General features: G+C 38.9%; 1 protein-coding gene across 1 annotated transcript in view; it reads right to left on the bottom strand.

Moving 5' to 3' along the window:
* Positions 1–2,444: 2,444 nt before the first annotated feature.
* The window catches only part of LOC118407210 (neuronal acetylcholine receptor subunit alpha-10-like), a 35,866-nt gene continuing 24,914 nt past the window's right edge, over positions 2,445–13,396 (bottom strand). The window contains exons 3-8 of the mRNA XM_035807641.1: positions 10,870–10,991; positions 6,417–6,461; positions 5,446–5,555; positions 4,905–5,046; positions 3,906–4,305; positions 2,445–3,248 (exon numbers count right to left, since the gene is read on the bottom strand). Coding sequence (XP_035663534.1) covers positions 2,731–3,248; positions 3,906–4,305; positions 4,905–5,046; positions 5,446–5,555; positions 6,417–6,461; positions 10,870–10,991 — 1,337 coding nt within the window. The 3' untranslated portion in view covers positions 2,445–2,730. The remainder of the gene's footprint in view (positions 3,249–3,905; positions 4,306–4,904; positions 5,047–5,445; positions 5,556–6,416; positions 6,462–10,869; positions 10,992–13,396) is intronic.

Raw genomic sequence — 13,396 nt, 5'->3', positions numbered from 1 at the left:
ACCTCGGGTGATACGGAATACATCGTGTTGTATTCTATATCTATGTCATACCTGGGTCGCGATAACGTTCGATACAGGCGTTCCGGACCGTGTGATAAAAAACCGTACCACACAGGCTTTGAAGTTTCATCACTCAGACTTCCATCGAATATTTCGAACAGCCTTGGCGCACGCCAGTGCAGCGCGGTCGAAAACTCGAATACCTGATTCGGACGTTGGAACATTGCTGTTGTAACAATGTTTATTCGATGGCACCAAATCTTCTCAACTTCTGGCGTATGTCGCATCGAAACATGTGTTTTTAGGTGGGTATGGCATGAATAAAATACAACACGATGTATTCCATATCACCCGAGGCACCAGCCCGACCGTGGGTTGGATCACCCGTTGTATTGATTATACTATTAGTTCTATCTTAGCTGCACTGTATCAACATACCCCACTGGATGCAACCAAATCACAGTGTTTTGTACCACATACACTTCAAACGAAAGAAATACAAAGAACGAATCAAGACATGTTCAAGACAAATTCACATACATGTACAAGTACACATACAGTGACAAATTTAATGACCGAAAAGGTTACATTCTATCAAAGACAACCTTTAGACAGTTCACTTCCTTTTGTAGTACTGTGCTGTAGTCATTGACAATGCGCTTTTGTTACTAATGAATTCCTACATGACTTCATTTGAAAAGAGGAGGTCTAGGTGAAGTGATATCGATGTCAAGCGTAAGTAATGTAAATCTATCATCTCTCTCTATTTTTTTCTTCCCAGAGATATATAATATGTGAGGTTCTATTGAATAACACCCGGAGCATTTTAAACACGTATATATTTACAAGTCTTATAGAGAAGGTTTTATGGTGTAAGGCATATAGATATGCATTACAGTAAGACCACTAAAAACGTTAATTGAAGGGTGTACTTTCATCTAGTTCGGCAGTGTGACGCTACCGCCCCCATGCGGAGTCCAACAGAACGACAATCGAAATTCTTCCACAACGTTTATACACTATACTATACCTCGTAAGGCCTATCATTATATATTATAGTAAGACGACTATAGATGTAGTACGCAGGACGTAACGTTATCTAGTCGTTTTGTAGTGTGACTCCAGCGCCATATTGCGGGGCCCAGCGGAGTTACAACTCAAATGTCCTTTCAGTGTAATGGCATTACAAATACATTTGTAAATACACTATACTTCTCGAGGAATATAGATCTAGATACATACAGTTTTCTTATGCCCTAGTGCCACCGTGCGAATTCTAAAATGATTACAAGTCCAGATTCTTGCAGTGTACGTTAAGCGGAAGGCAAATGTATGCATTACAAATAAGACCACTGGTGTGTAGTGAGTGCCTAGTCCTTCAACAGTCCACTAGCGCCACGAAGCGGATACCAGTAGAAGTACAACTTCATATGGGTGACATTCCAAAGGGAACCGAAAAACTGATGCGAGTGTACGAAACAAAATGGCAGCAAAAGTTTTATTTCATTCATTATGAAAATCCTATTGGTCTATTGGTCAGGAAGTCTGAACAAAAGATTAAACTGGCAGAGCCTGGTATACCGAGCAATGCACTCTTCATTTGTTCGGTCACGTCTTCTTTGACTTTAGAAGTGAAGTTTTCTGATATCTTTGTTTGATAACGTTTTTGATGGGCAAACGGACGGAAATTCTGTGCACTTTTGGATGTCATCCATATTGTCGAACTAACATGGCCTCATTGACAAGAGGCATTTTCGGAAAGTCACTTCACTGCATAACTGAGGCATATATCGGTTTAAAGTATGTAGTGATACTACATTTTAGGCACTACTTATCGTATCTAGGCTATTGACAACAACGACATCTTTCGTATCAAATGAGTACTGAAGAATTACATCACTATATATATACTAGGCACTTAATGTGCGTACATGAAAATTTTCTATTCGACATGTTTTAGAGGGATAGTATATATTTTACATGTACATGAGGCATACTTTGAAGATATTCACAAACAATATCCCTTTTCATGCTTTCAGTGAATTGTGGGAAGTTCAAGTCAAGGTTAAAGGCCCCTCATAACGAACCATGTTAGGAAATGTTATAAACACTGTTTAGACAAGAACTGTTTTCAAGTAATGGAGCTTGAATTTCTACATATCACCTACAATGTATTTTTCTGCGCAAGCGACCTCGAATTTGGAATCATGTACATGCTTATATAGGCACAGTTGTAAGTGCGAAGTTACTGTGTTCATACGTCATCGTTAGAGAAAGTATCTAATATATACACATGTAGAGTTTGAGTTCTAAAGTCAGTACAGCTAACATAAATAGTAAAATAGAATGCTAAAATGTTATCTATATTTCTTCTATCAATCTTTATACTAAACATATCTAACTATTTCTACAAAGGACATAAACTTCCTTAGAAGATTTTAGACTTTTGGTCAGTTGAGTATTTGCAGCATTGTAAGATGTTAAAATCCACGTTCATGTTACACAACGTAGAGAAATGTTACATAAACGACCTTTAACAGTAGCTCATCAGTCACCTTTATGAATGGACTGTAGTACTTTTTATTGCCACATGATGGCGTTGCGGCAATAAGTCTCTTGTTAAGAAAGTACTCGCCAAACGGTCGATCCGGTAGGTTGTGCCAAAGGAACATTACTTTCCTATTTCCCTAACTGGTGAATCGATTTACTTATTATAACTCTTCAGAATACCTAGAGGTTATTCGAGTTTGGATCGATTCGATTACTTTTCTCAATGACAGGGGCGAAGATGAAAATCACTGCAGTGACAGTCCCTATGAACATCATGAACAACAAACAATGATTTACCAACAAGGCTACACGCTTCCAAATTTTGCGTCGGAGTTGTTCTTTTGCAGCATTTGTGTAATGATTTTGCATCGTACCCAGGAGTTTTCTCAAATTCTCGCACTGGCGGCAACATGGCGGCGAGGCGTCATTCCCATAGTCCTTTGCGTGGGCCACGTGACCACAAGCCTCGCTATCGTAGCCGTTGGATTGCGCCTGCGCATGAAGGTCACCGTTGGTGGCGTGGGGACCGTAGGAAGAAGGTGTAGCGCCATGGTCACCGATTTTTTTCGAGGGGGTGTCCGAAAAGTATCTGGCGATCCAAGCAGGCACAGGACGATCGTTCTCGCTAAGATTGATGACTAGCACGGTTGCTAAGGTGCTTAGGCCGACAATGGCAATGGCTGTGGTGTAGATCTCACCTGAAACACACGTGACGAATTTTAATCAGTAGCAAAATAACTGAAGATGCAACTGCAATATTTCAAGATAATGAGGCAAAACACTTTTAATTAGAAAATTGTATGGTCGATTTGTGGTTTAGAGTTATGCACCGGTCAGAGTATAAAATTTGTAAAGTACGAAGACAAAAAAGGCATAGAATTTCGATATCTTGCTCCCTTTTTCAAATGCTGCCTAACTGTGGGTTTACACGTGCGTATATATTCAACTCCGTATGAGGTCCGCATGGACGTCAAAGCCTCTACCAGGCTCCTCAGGTCACTGGCAAAATGGTACAAAATGGACAAAAAATATCACCAAATCCAATACCAGCGGAGTTAGTTGTTCGCGACCTGTGGGGCCAGGTAGAGGCTAGGAATGCCACACATGCAGACCTTATACGGATCGGAATGATATATACGCACGTGTAAACCCGGCTTAGCATACTATACATGCATTAGGCTTATACCAGGTAACTGTAATTTGTTGATGAGAGGGAGTTACCAAATCTTTAAGGGTAAAGAGGAAGGACGCTTGTGCCTGGCTGTATTTCCACAACAGAAAGAACAAAGGTGACTTATCCTAAGGTGAAATTGTCTTTAATACTTATTAGCCTATCATGCTGTCTTGTTCCTTACCTATGACAGAGACGTCCCCTGATGACGTAGGCATGGACTCCTGAACCATCATCAGGAATACAGTCAGCGCCAACAGCACTGTCACGTTGAGCTGAATCCGAACCGCCGCGTTGGTCGGAAGAAAGAACCCCCCAAGTACCACAAATATCGACGCCATACAAGGCAATACAAAAGTAAACAAATAGTAGTCAGCTCTTCGCTGCAGTGCCACTAGGTACCGCAAGTTGGGCCAGGGTTCGGGGCAACACGAGTAGTAGTTGAGTTCCCTTTGAGCCGCGACAGTCAGGAGGTCCCACTCGCCGTTCTCTACAAAACTGCTGATGTCTCCTGATTCAGACGTGTTGTAGAGGTCGATTTCAGTACCGTCGTAAGACCAGGAACCTAACAGAAGATCACAGACCTGTACAAAGGACCCAATTATTCATTAAAGAAAGAAAATGCCCTCAAACTTGACATAACAGCGAGGGTGCAGTAATAAATCATCTATTCATGCTCAACCCGAGCGTCATCACTTCCCGCCTCTCTGAAATACTGGACGAGCAAAGAGCTCTTAATTTTCCAGATGCAGTAGAAGCCAGTTAATTGCACAACGGATAAACGCACACATCTGTTAATTGAACGGAATCCCAAAATCCCGTAGTGGTGCAGTCTAGCTTAATGACTTCGCTTTGTTGCACCATTCGGATGCTTGCACGAAATGCACTGGCAAATGAGGTGTGCAATTAAACGGCTTCTACTGTATCCTATTACACAACTTCTGCCTTACATCCAGGAAGGTTAGCATTCACATAAATACGAAAGAATATAAAGAAGGCAAACAACCAAACACAACAACTATTAACAATATCTCCGGTTTCACTCAGATAATTTTTTATCAATGATATCATAAAAGATCACATTTGTATAACTGATTACACTTCATAAATACCGTGGGGTAGGGTTTCAAAATGATTCTTTCACCATTTTAAAACAAACAAACATACGAACAGACAAACAAACCTGGCTATCAAAAGGGAAGAGCCCAGTGTGAACTTTACAAGAGGTCCGGGCTGTGATTGGCTGTAACCAGGTGACGTAACCCTCTGACGTAACGCTGACGTCAGTGTTGGTCGCCAGTTCTCCCGTCTGCCAGGTGTCAGCACTGGAACAGCCATAGAGGGGGTGGATCCAGATAATTGATCCGTTAAACGTATGGGACGGGATATTAGACAGTTTAAAGCCGAAAATAGTTTCATCAACTGCCTCTGTACTATTGGTAACTTGGTAGGAATGGCAATAGACTATACTTTACTTCGCTCTTGTTATTTTCCTTGAAAGGTAAGCCCCGAGACGTGTGAATGACTGATCATATAATCTGTTCATTCTCCAATAGGTCCAACATCCGGTCCAAATTTTGTCAGGTCCGGTTTTTCTGGACCAGTCCAATAAGAAGGGCCGTTACATCGTACCGGTAACCAGCCCTATACTAAACCATATAGCAGTCTTCCAGTGCTAGTAACATAAATTCTAGTCTGTTCCACATACAACGAACAGTACTTACTTGTTGTAGAGAAATATGTCAGGGAGCCAGATGTCAGCTGATGGGATTCGGATGTTGTCGAGGTCGTCATACTGAACCGGATTCCACGACAAGTACTCATCTGTCCAATACTGCAGTATGAAATATAATATGCAGAAGAAATGAATTATCTCTTATTTCTAAAATCTCCCATAGTACAACGTGTCAATACAAAAGGAAATATGAAGAGAACCAGGTTAATTCCATTTGTTTGTCTAAAAATCTGTTTATTCAATAAAGAGAAACTCAAATCGGCCTCAAGGTCGTTTTATGTTGAAGTCACGAGTAAAGGTTTCAAATAAAACGTATGACAGAAATATTAAAGGCTATATAAATATATACACATATTTTACACATGTATGGTACAGATACATAAGGGTGATAGCTCCTTTATGATTCGAGTTCGTTCGTTTTGGTCGTTTATTTTTTCCCAACTTGAAGGTCAAAATGAAGCTCACAGAAGACTAGATCCCGTAACAAATAACGTTGGTATAGCGTGTACATTTTATGTCATCTTAGCCTTTCAGCGGATTCTTGGAAAATGTCCTCGGAGTATTGAAATGCAACGGTCAAAATTTCAAAGTGGGGGTTCATAGGCGTTATATATTAGAGGCTGCCTTAACGTTACCGCAAATCGCAGCATCATTCGTAACGTTGCTTCTTCAGGCCTTTGATGTTTCTACCTCTCGTGCCGTGACATTACCGGCACACCGTGGAATAGCCTTCAGATGGAACATTGGTCATTTTCTGCACCATCAAATGCTGTCAAAACATCTAGGTTTGTGACCTCATGCCATAACATTGCAGGTTTTTTTAAACGTTTTCTTAGAAAGTCTATTTAGAAACACCAACCCTAATAATTCACATCAAGGGTACATACTACTCATCATGTACAGTTGCACATATTCCTAGAGCAAATTCTATGATCACTAATAAAAAGACTTTGCACTTACCATACGTATCCATAGCAGTGATGTCAATACCTGCTCTCTTTCAGCCTGTGGTAAGATATGGAAGTTTCTGTGGATGATGCCGCTACAGCTAATGTTAAAGGGGCATTCCACTCCACACGGGAGTGTTATTTTCCGATAGATATTAATTTTAGGAAGTGATAACTTCATACTACTTCACATTATACGATAAAGTACCCAGTTGCTCCACATGCCTCAAAAGAATTCAGTCTTCTACTTAACTCCCCAAGTACCCTCTAATTGAATTAATCCTATGGCTGAATACAATGCAAAACTTTTAAGTAAGGTTACAAAACTAACTTCAGGTTCGCTAAGAAATCTGGTCTTGTTCTTGTATTCTTTGCTATCTTATGAGCAATTTGCCTTCTCGGTGTGCTTAGCGTACCTCATTTATTCCGAAAATATGTACGATAAACACAGTGTCTTTGCGTATAGGGAATGCATGGGTAGGGTCTGCATGGGTTTAGTGAGTGTCATTATTGTACACATCACGTAATTCATCTCAAGGTGAATTCCACAAAATTCGGCTGATTATGTATTCATTGCCACATTATCTATTGGAAAACAAGACTCCCTTCTGGAGTGGAATGCCCCTTTAAGAGTCCATTAGGACACAGCATGAGAATTTTATGGATTACATTAGCATGCTCACTTGTTTTTAAACACGTTGAACTGTAATATCCAACACAAAAATTGACGCTTACTAATTGTCGACTAATTTTAGGGAAAAAAGCTTTTTCCTTGGAGAAGGTTGATATGACGAGCCCTCCTACATAGATGTCATAAAAACCTTTAAACGCTCAAATATAGGTCAGAGCGACAGAGTCGTCGGGAGGAACTTTATAGTGTCACCTGATGGATGACTGAACTGAACTGATCCACATTTTGTGGGAATAAAGAACGTGTGAACTTAGTCTACGTTGTAGGAATTGAAAATAGTGATAGGAATGAGATTTTATAGAAACTCATATTTATATTCAGGTCCGGATTCAGGTCCAAAAGTTTAGGTTCAGGTCTGGATTTTAAGTCTGGACTTGAACATTGGCATTGCATATTATGCGTTTTAGATAACGGTGTTTCTTTTTTGGACAGAGGAGGTTACACATGCAATTACATTTTATTGCGAATTTGTCATGCAACGTAAAAATGCTTGCAAAAAGGCCAGTACTAGTCATAAACAATTTTAAAAAATCTTTTAATCATTGCAATTTTTACTATCTATGCAAGGTCTTAGATGTGTATCAACAGAATATTAGTTTTTTAGAATTCAAGCAAGATCCAAGAAAATATTATTTTCTTAATTAAAATAGAATTTTCATAACCTTTTTTGATAGTCTATAGTTATATGCGTTACTTTTCATCAACTAAGAAATGTAATTTGGGCATAGTATATCATATTAAGCCCGTTCTTCGAAAAATGACGACTTGCGTTATAAGTAGATACAGCTGAATACTAATCATACAGACTGAATATCATCCGCTTAGTAGTTCACCCCTATGTTCGCTTTTGCAGAGAAGTGACGTGTAGATGTAGTGTATGATAAATGTCAGAGTGAGAGGCTACTGTATATGGTGTAACTGAATAAATGTCAGAGCGAGAAGCGACTGCATATATATATTGTATGATCTCAGAGCGAGAAGCGACTGTATATAGTGTATGATAAATGTCAGAGCGAGAAGCGACTGTATATATATATTGTATGATCTCAGAGCGAGAAGCGACTGTATATAGTGTATGATAAATGTCAGAGCGAGAAGCGACTGTATATAGTGTATGATAAATGTCAGAGCGAGAAGCTACTGTATAGTGTATGATAAATGTCAGAGCAAGAAGCGACTGTATATAGTGTATGATAAATGTCAGAGCGAGAAGCGACTGTATATAGTGCATGATAAATGTCAGAGCGAGAAGCGACCGTATATAGTGTATGATAAATGTCAGAGCGAGAAGCGACTGTATATAGTGCATGATAAATGTCAGAGCGAGAAGCGACCGTATATAGTGTATGATAAATGTCAGAGCGAGAAGCGACTGTATATAGTGTATGATAAATGTCAGAGCGAGAAGCGACTGTATATAGTGTATGATAAATGTCAGAGCGAGAAGCGACTGTATATAGTGTATGATAAATGTCAGAGCGAGAAGCGACTGTATATAGTGTATGATAAATGTCAGAGCGAGAAGCGACTGTATATAGTGTATGATAAATGTCAGAGCGAGAAGCGACTGTATATAGTGTATGATAAATGTCAGAGCGAGAAGCGACTGTATATAGTGTATGATAAATGTCAGAGCGAGAAGCGACTGTATATAGTGTATGATAAATGTCAGAGCGAGAAGCGACTGTATATAGTGTATGATAAATGTCAGAGCGAGAAGCGACTGTATATAGTGTATGATAAATGTCAGAGCGAGAAGCGACTGTATATAGTGTATGATAAATGTCAGAGCGAGAAGCGACTGTATATAGTGTATGATAAATGTCAGAGCGAGAAGCGACTGTATATAGTGTATGATAAATGTCAGAGCGAGAAGCGACTGTATATAGTGTATGATAAATGTCAGAGCGAGAAGCGACTGTATATAGTGTATGATAAATGTCAGAGCGAGAAGCGACTGTATATAGTGTATGATAAATGTCAGAGCGAGAAGCGACTGTATGTAGTGTACAATTAACACCGGAGAGAACTACTTTCCTGATTATACCCAGGCTTCACATAAAAGGGATTTCCCATCAGATTCGATCGATATTATAACAGCGCAAAAACTATTTCCAAGAATTGGATCCTTCTCTTGTAAAGAGCACTTATACGCCGTAAAGTAAGCGAATTCTTGAAAAGTGTTTGGCTCGTGTGTTGATCGATCGAATCATACCTAAAACTCCTATAGTTTGTATTCAGCTGTTATCAAATAAGAGACGGTGAATTCCCTGTCTGTGTGAGTGTAGGCTCCAGGCTCTTTAATTTAATCTATTTTTCAGCAGACGAATGAAGGTTTGAAATCCAGCCCAAGCGATATCTAAATACCATAAATCAAGTTAGTCTTGAAAGAAAACTTTCTTATATTTCTTTGCCTAAGATCGTTCGAGAAATTCATTACAAATTGAATAAAGGAGTTCTCGACATGATGGTTTGCATTACATTTCTGCAATTACTGTAAGTGTTTCCGTGTCGGTTTTGTCACTAAACATATCATCCTTTCTAATGGTTTATTCAAATTTATCCTTACGTAATTTGAACGATTAGCAGCAAGGCTATTGATTTTATCTATATAAATCTATATTGATTTTATTTTCAGAAAATTGCGTGTAAGGATTGCTAGCTGGCTCCTGACACAGAAAACGATAAATGCCAGAGCCACATGTATCTGCCATTTTGATCACCAGTTCACAAGCGATTTCCAATAGTTATGAATGTTCTGAAAAAAATGATACGAAAATGAAGTTGCCAGACAATTATAGAATTCCCTGTCTGAGTGAGTGTTGGCTCCAGGCCCTGTAAATATCTTTGCTTTGTAATTTTATTGATTTTTCAGCACATGGATGAAGTTTTGAAATCCAGCCATAAGCGATATCTTAATATCAGAAGTCAGGTTAGTTTAAAGAGAAAACTTTTTTATGTTTCTTTTCCTAAAATCGTTCGAGAAAGTCATTAGAAATTGCATAAAGGAGTTCTAAACATGCTGGTTTGCATTTACGTTTTCGAAATTACTGTAAGTGTTTCCGTGTCGGTTTTGGCACTAAACATATAATCCTTCGTGAAAGTTTGTATTCAATCTAATCCTTACTTACTTTGAACGATTAGCAGCAAAGCTTTTCTATTTGATTCTATTTTCAGAAATTGGATGGAAGGATTGATACGTCAAAGAAGCTCGCTTTTGACATAGTAAACGATAAATGACAGAGCCGCATGCATCTGATATTATAATCACCAGTTCACAAGCGATTGCTAATTGCTGTGAATGTTATCTAACTTTGAAAACTGATACAAAAATGTTGCAAGACAATGGCAAATATACAAGATAACATTTACTCAAGCAACTGGATAGATGTTGGAATCTGTACTTGAGGCATCTCTAGTTCATGAGAAGGTAGTCAGCGAAAAACCTTTATAGAAAGTTATCGAAAAACTATGCATTGATACGTATATGAGGATATATTTAACAATTATAGATAATTAAATGGGAAACAAAATAAGATAAATTACCGAAGTTAATGGGAAAACAGCTCCAGTTGTTTGAGTTTGACGATCTAAAGTTACCTTGCCTATATGGCAGGGTTGGTAACTGCCAAAAAATTTCGACGCGTAGTCCTCCTTTCCTGTGGAGGCTGGGGTTGTACATTCCCTCATATATTACTAATCATTTGAGTAAATATTACGTAATACATAGAAATGTAATATTAAACGGCGTAACCGTGAGTGCCATTTTACCTACCAGTCCGAGTATCTGGCGGAGGGATACATCCATGCGCACTTCAGTGGGTCGGCTAAAGTTCTTCACCGGTCGGACGTTCTTGTCGTAGCTGCTGAGGATGTCCTGTCTCAGGTTCGCATTGGCTAAAAAGATGATTAAAAAATTAAGTTCTAGTTTTTCCTACAAACTTCTGAAAATTGGGTTATTGCTTCCTGGAAGAAAATTCATTCAACAGAGGTACTACTTTTGCTTGAATATGCGTTTTTGCCACAGGAGATATAGAAAATTGCATTTCTATATTCTGAATATAACCTCCTTGGTAGTTTTGAGAAGAAACATTATATAGGGTGCATTTGAAAGCGATCCTCGCCGCAGTAGATACTTTTTACTGAGATAACTCCCAAGAGCAGTATTGCAACTCCCAATATCTCTACGTAGCGGTAATATCTTTTTGAAGTACATATGGGCTTGACCGTTGGACCCATAAAAACCACTTCAAGCTGTCAGTCCATAACAAAAAATGCTCCAGGTAGAATCACTCTGACTGAATTCATTAAAGAAAACTTCCCCCATTTACTTCACGGTGTGTAGTGACGGGTTCACAATTCCATTAAGCGGTTCACAGAGCACGTTGACGTCTGAGACGGATGGATGTATTAGCTGAGTATGATATAACGGACAGGGAGTTGGAGATTTGAAAATATAACCGGAGAGGTCAACCAGATGGGATCCCCCCAGGATTTTAAAGTTAGGCTGTAATGTCGGGATATGTATATATATAATACATTATGCTGGGTGAAGTTCAACATCTTTTGATTAATTAATTTATTTATTTGCAAATCCATGCCCGTAGGCTCATTGCAATGGTGTTGGATGTCCATCGTCACTTCGATGATGACTTCAATGGCGTCTCTGGTGGGACCGCAGCCCGAAGGCCGAGGCGCATATGCGTCTGCATGTCGGGCACACGACAGCGGTGCTGGGGATGGGTCTTCCCTCCTTCTCTTTCTCCTTCCTGTCTTGTCGTTTCTTCTCTATTTCATTTAGTCTGTTGTTTTGCAATGGTACAGACAGTAAAAAGTAACAAGTGTCTGTTCTATACAGCTACCTTATGCATTATTCTACTTTCTTTACTGGGAGGTTTGACTTCTTCTTAGGAGGCAGTGGTTGATGAAAAGCCCCACGCTTTTAATGATTAGTGGGTTCTGTGATTTTAACAGGAATCTGTTTTTTTTAGATCTACTAGCTGGTGAATTGTTGGAAATATTGACGGTTTGTTTTGATTGTGTTAAAAGGTTGTTTCTTTCATCCTCATAATGAGGGCAGTTACATATAAAAAGATGGACCTGAAGTGCAAATTCAAATACATCATGACATGTGACAATGAAATGTGACATTAGAAATTCCTCCAATGATTGTAAAAGCCTCCAATAACTGTAAGAAATTTATCCCATACTACAACTTCTGTATTAGTTAGATAAGCGTTAAGTTATAGAACTGTAGTTATGTAGATGCCATACTTTGTACCCCGTACAATTGTTGTGCAATAAAACTATATTATATTATAAAATGTATTTCATCTTCCACTGCATCCGTCGCACAGTATTTGCACAACTATCTTGAACTGACAACTTCAATATGATTTCATAAAATCATTTATACGTTGCTGTCAGAAACGTCTGTGACAGTAGTGGCGTAAAGACCTGATGAAGTCAGGTAATATAGGATTTGTTTTTATTGTTAAAAACGGTAAGCTTTAAATCTGCTCCGCAACTAATTAAAAGAAACAATAAAATGGCGATCTCATAATATTTGGATTTTTTAAAAAGTTTACTTGTTTTGTGAATTTCTGCCAACTCCTCTTTAATTTTGTGTCACACAGCAACTGTACTTGAGCTGAATCATGTGTCAATACGCGTAGTATTTGCATGCGAAAGAAGTCCAAATCGAGTGGAATGGAATGCCTATATGAATGCTATTACATCGCTCAGGGACGAAAACGAATGAGATATTAGAAGCCAATCATTGCCTATCAACCGAAAATAGAGTTAATGGGGTCTTCAGGCTATGGCTGGCTGCTTGATGCATGTAGACACCAATGGGACCCATGCAGTGGAACCATAGAACGTTTTTGAATCATAATCTCTCTTCCTGACCTATGTCTTTATCATCCTTAGTGAATTCTCACAAATGGAAGACAGCTTGTGACGGTATTTACTGGGATTGCTTCTAAGCTATTCCATTTGCTAATGGCACTTAATATGTCAAGGCATGTTCATGTAATAGTTGTTATTCAAACGAAATGGACAAGCTATCTGTTTATTGTGCGTTCAATTGGTCCCCAAAAGCGTCCTCGCCTTTACATGTGCTAGTAGACAGTCTTGACAGTGTTGACTATAGAAGACTACAAAGCAAGGCTTCGTGAAATTACCAAGTAGATTAAAAAAAAGGAAGTTCTGACCAAAATGTCAATCTTACGATAGAAATTCTGCTCCAAAATAATCAAAAAAACATTTAGAACGAAAGCAACCTTAGCTGTAGATCGGAC

The sequence above is a fragment of the Branchiostoma floridae genome, chromosome 19, assembly GCF_000003815.2.
Source record: "Branchiostoma floridae strain S238N-H82 chromosome 19, Bfl_VNyyK, whole genome shotgun sequence".
NCBI classification, from domain to species: Eukaryota; Metazoa; Chordata; class Leptocardii; order Amphioxiformes; family Branchiostomatidae; genus Branchiostoma; species Branchiostoma floridae.
This window is presented reverse-complemented; position numbering and strand designations above follow the sequence as displayed.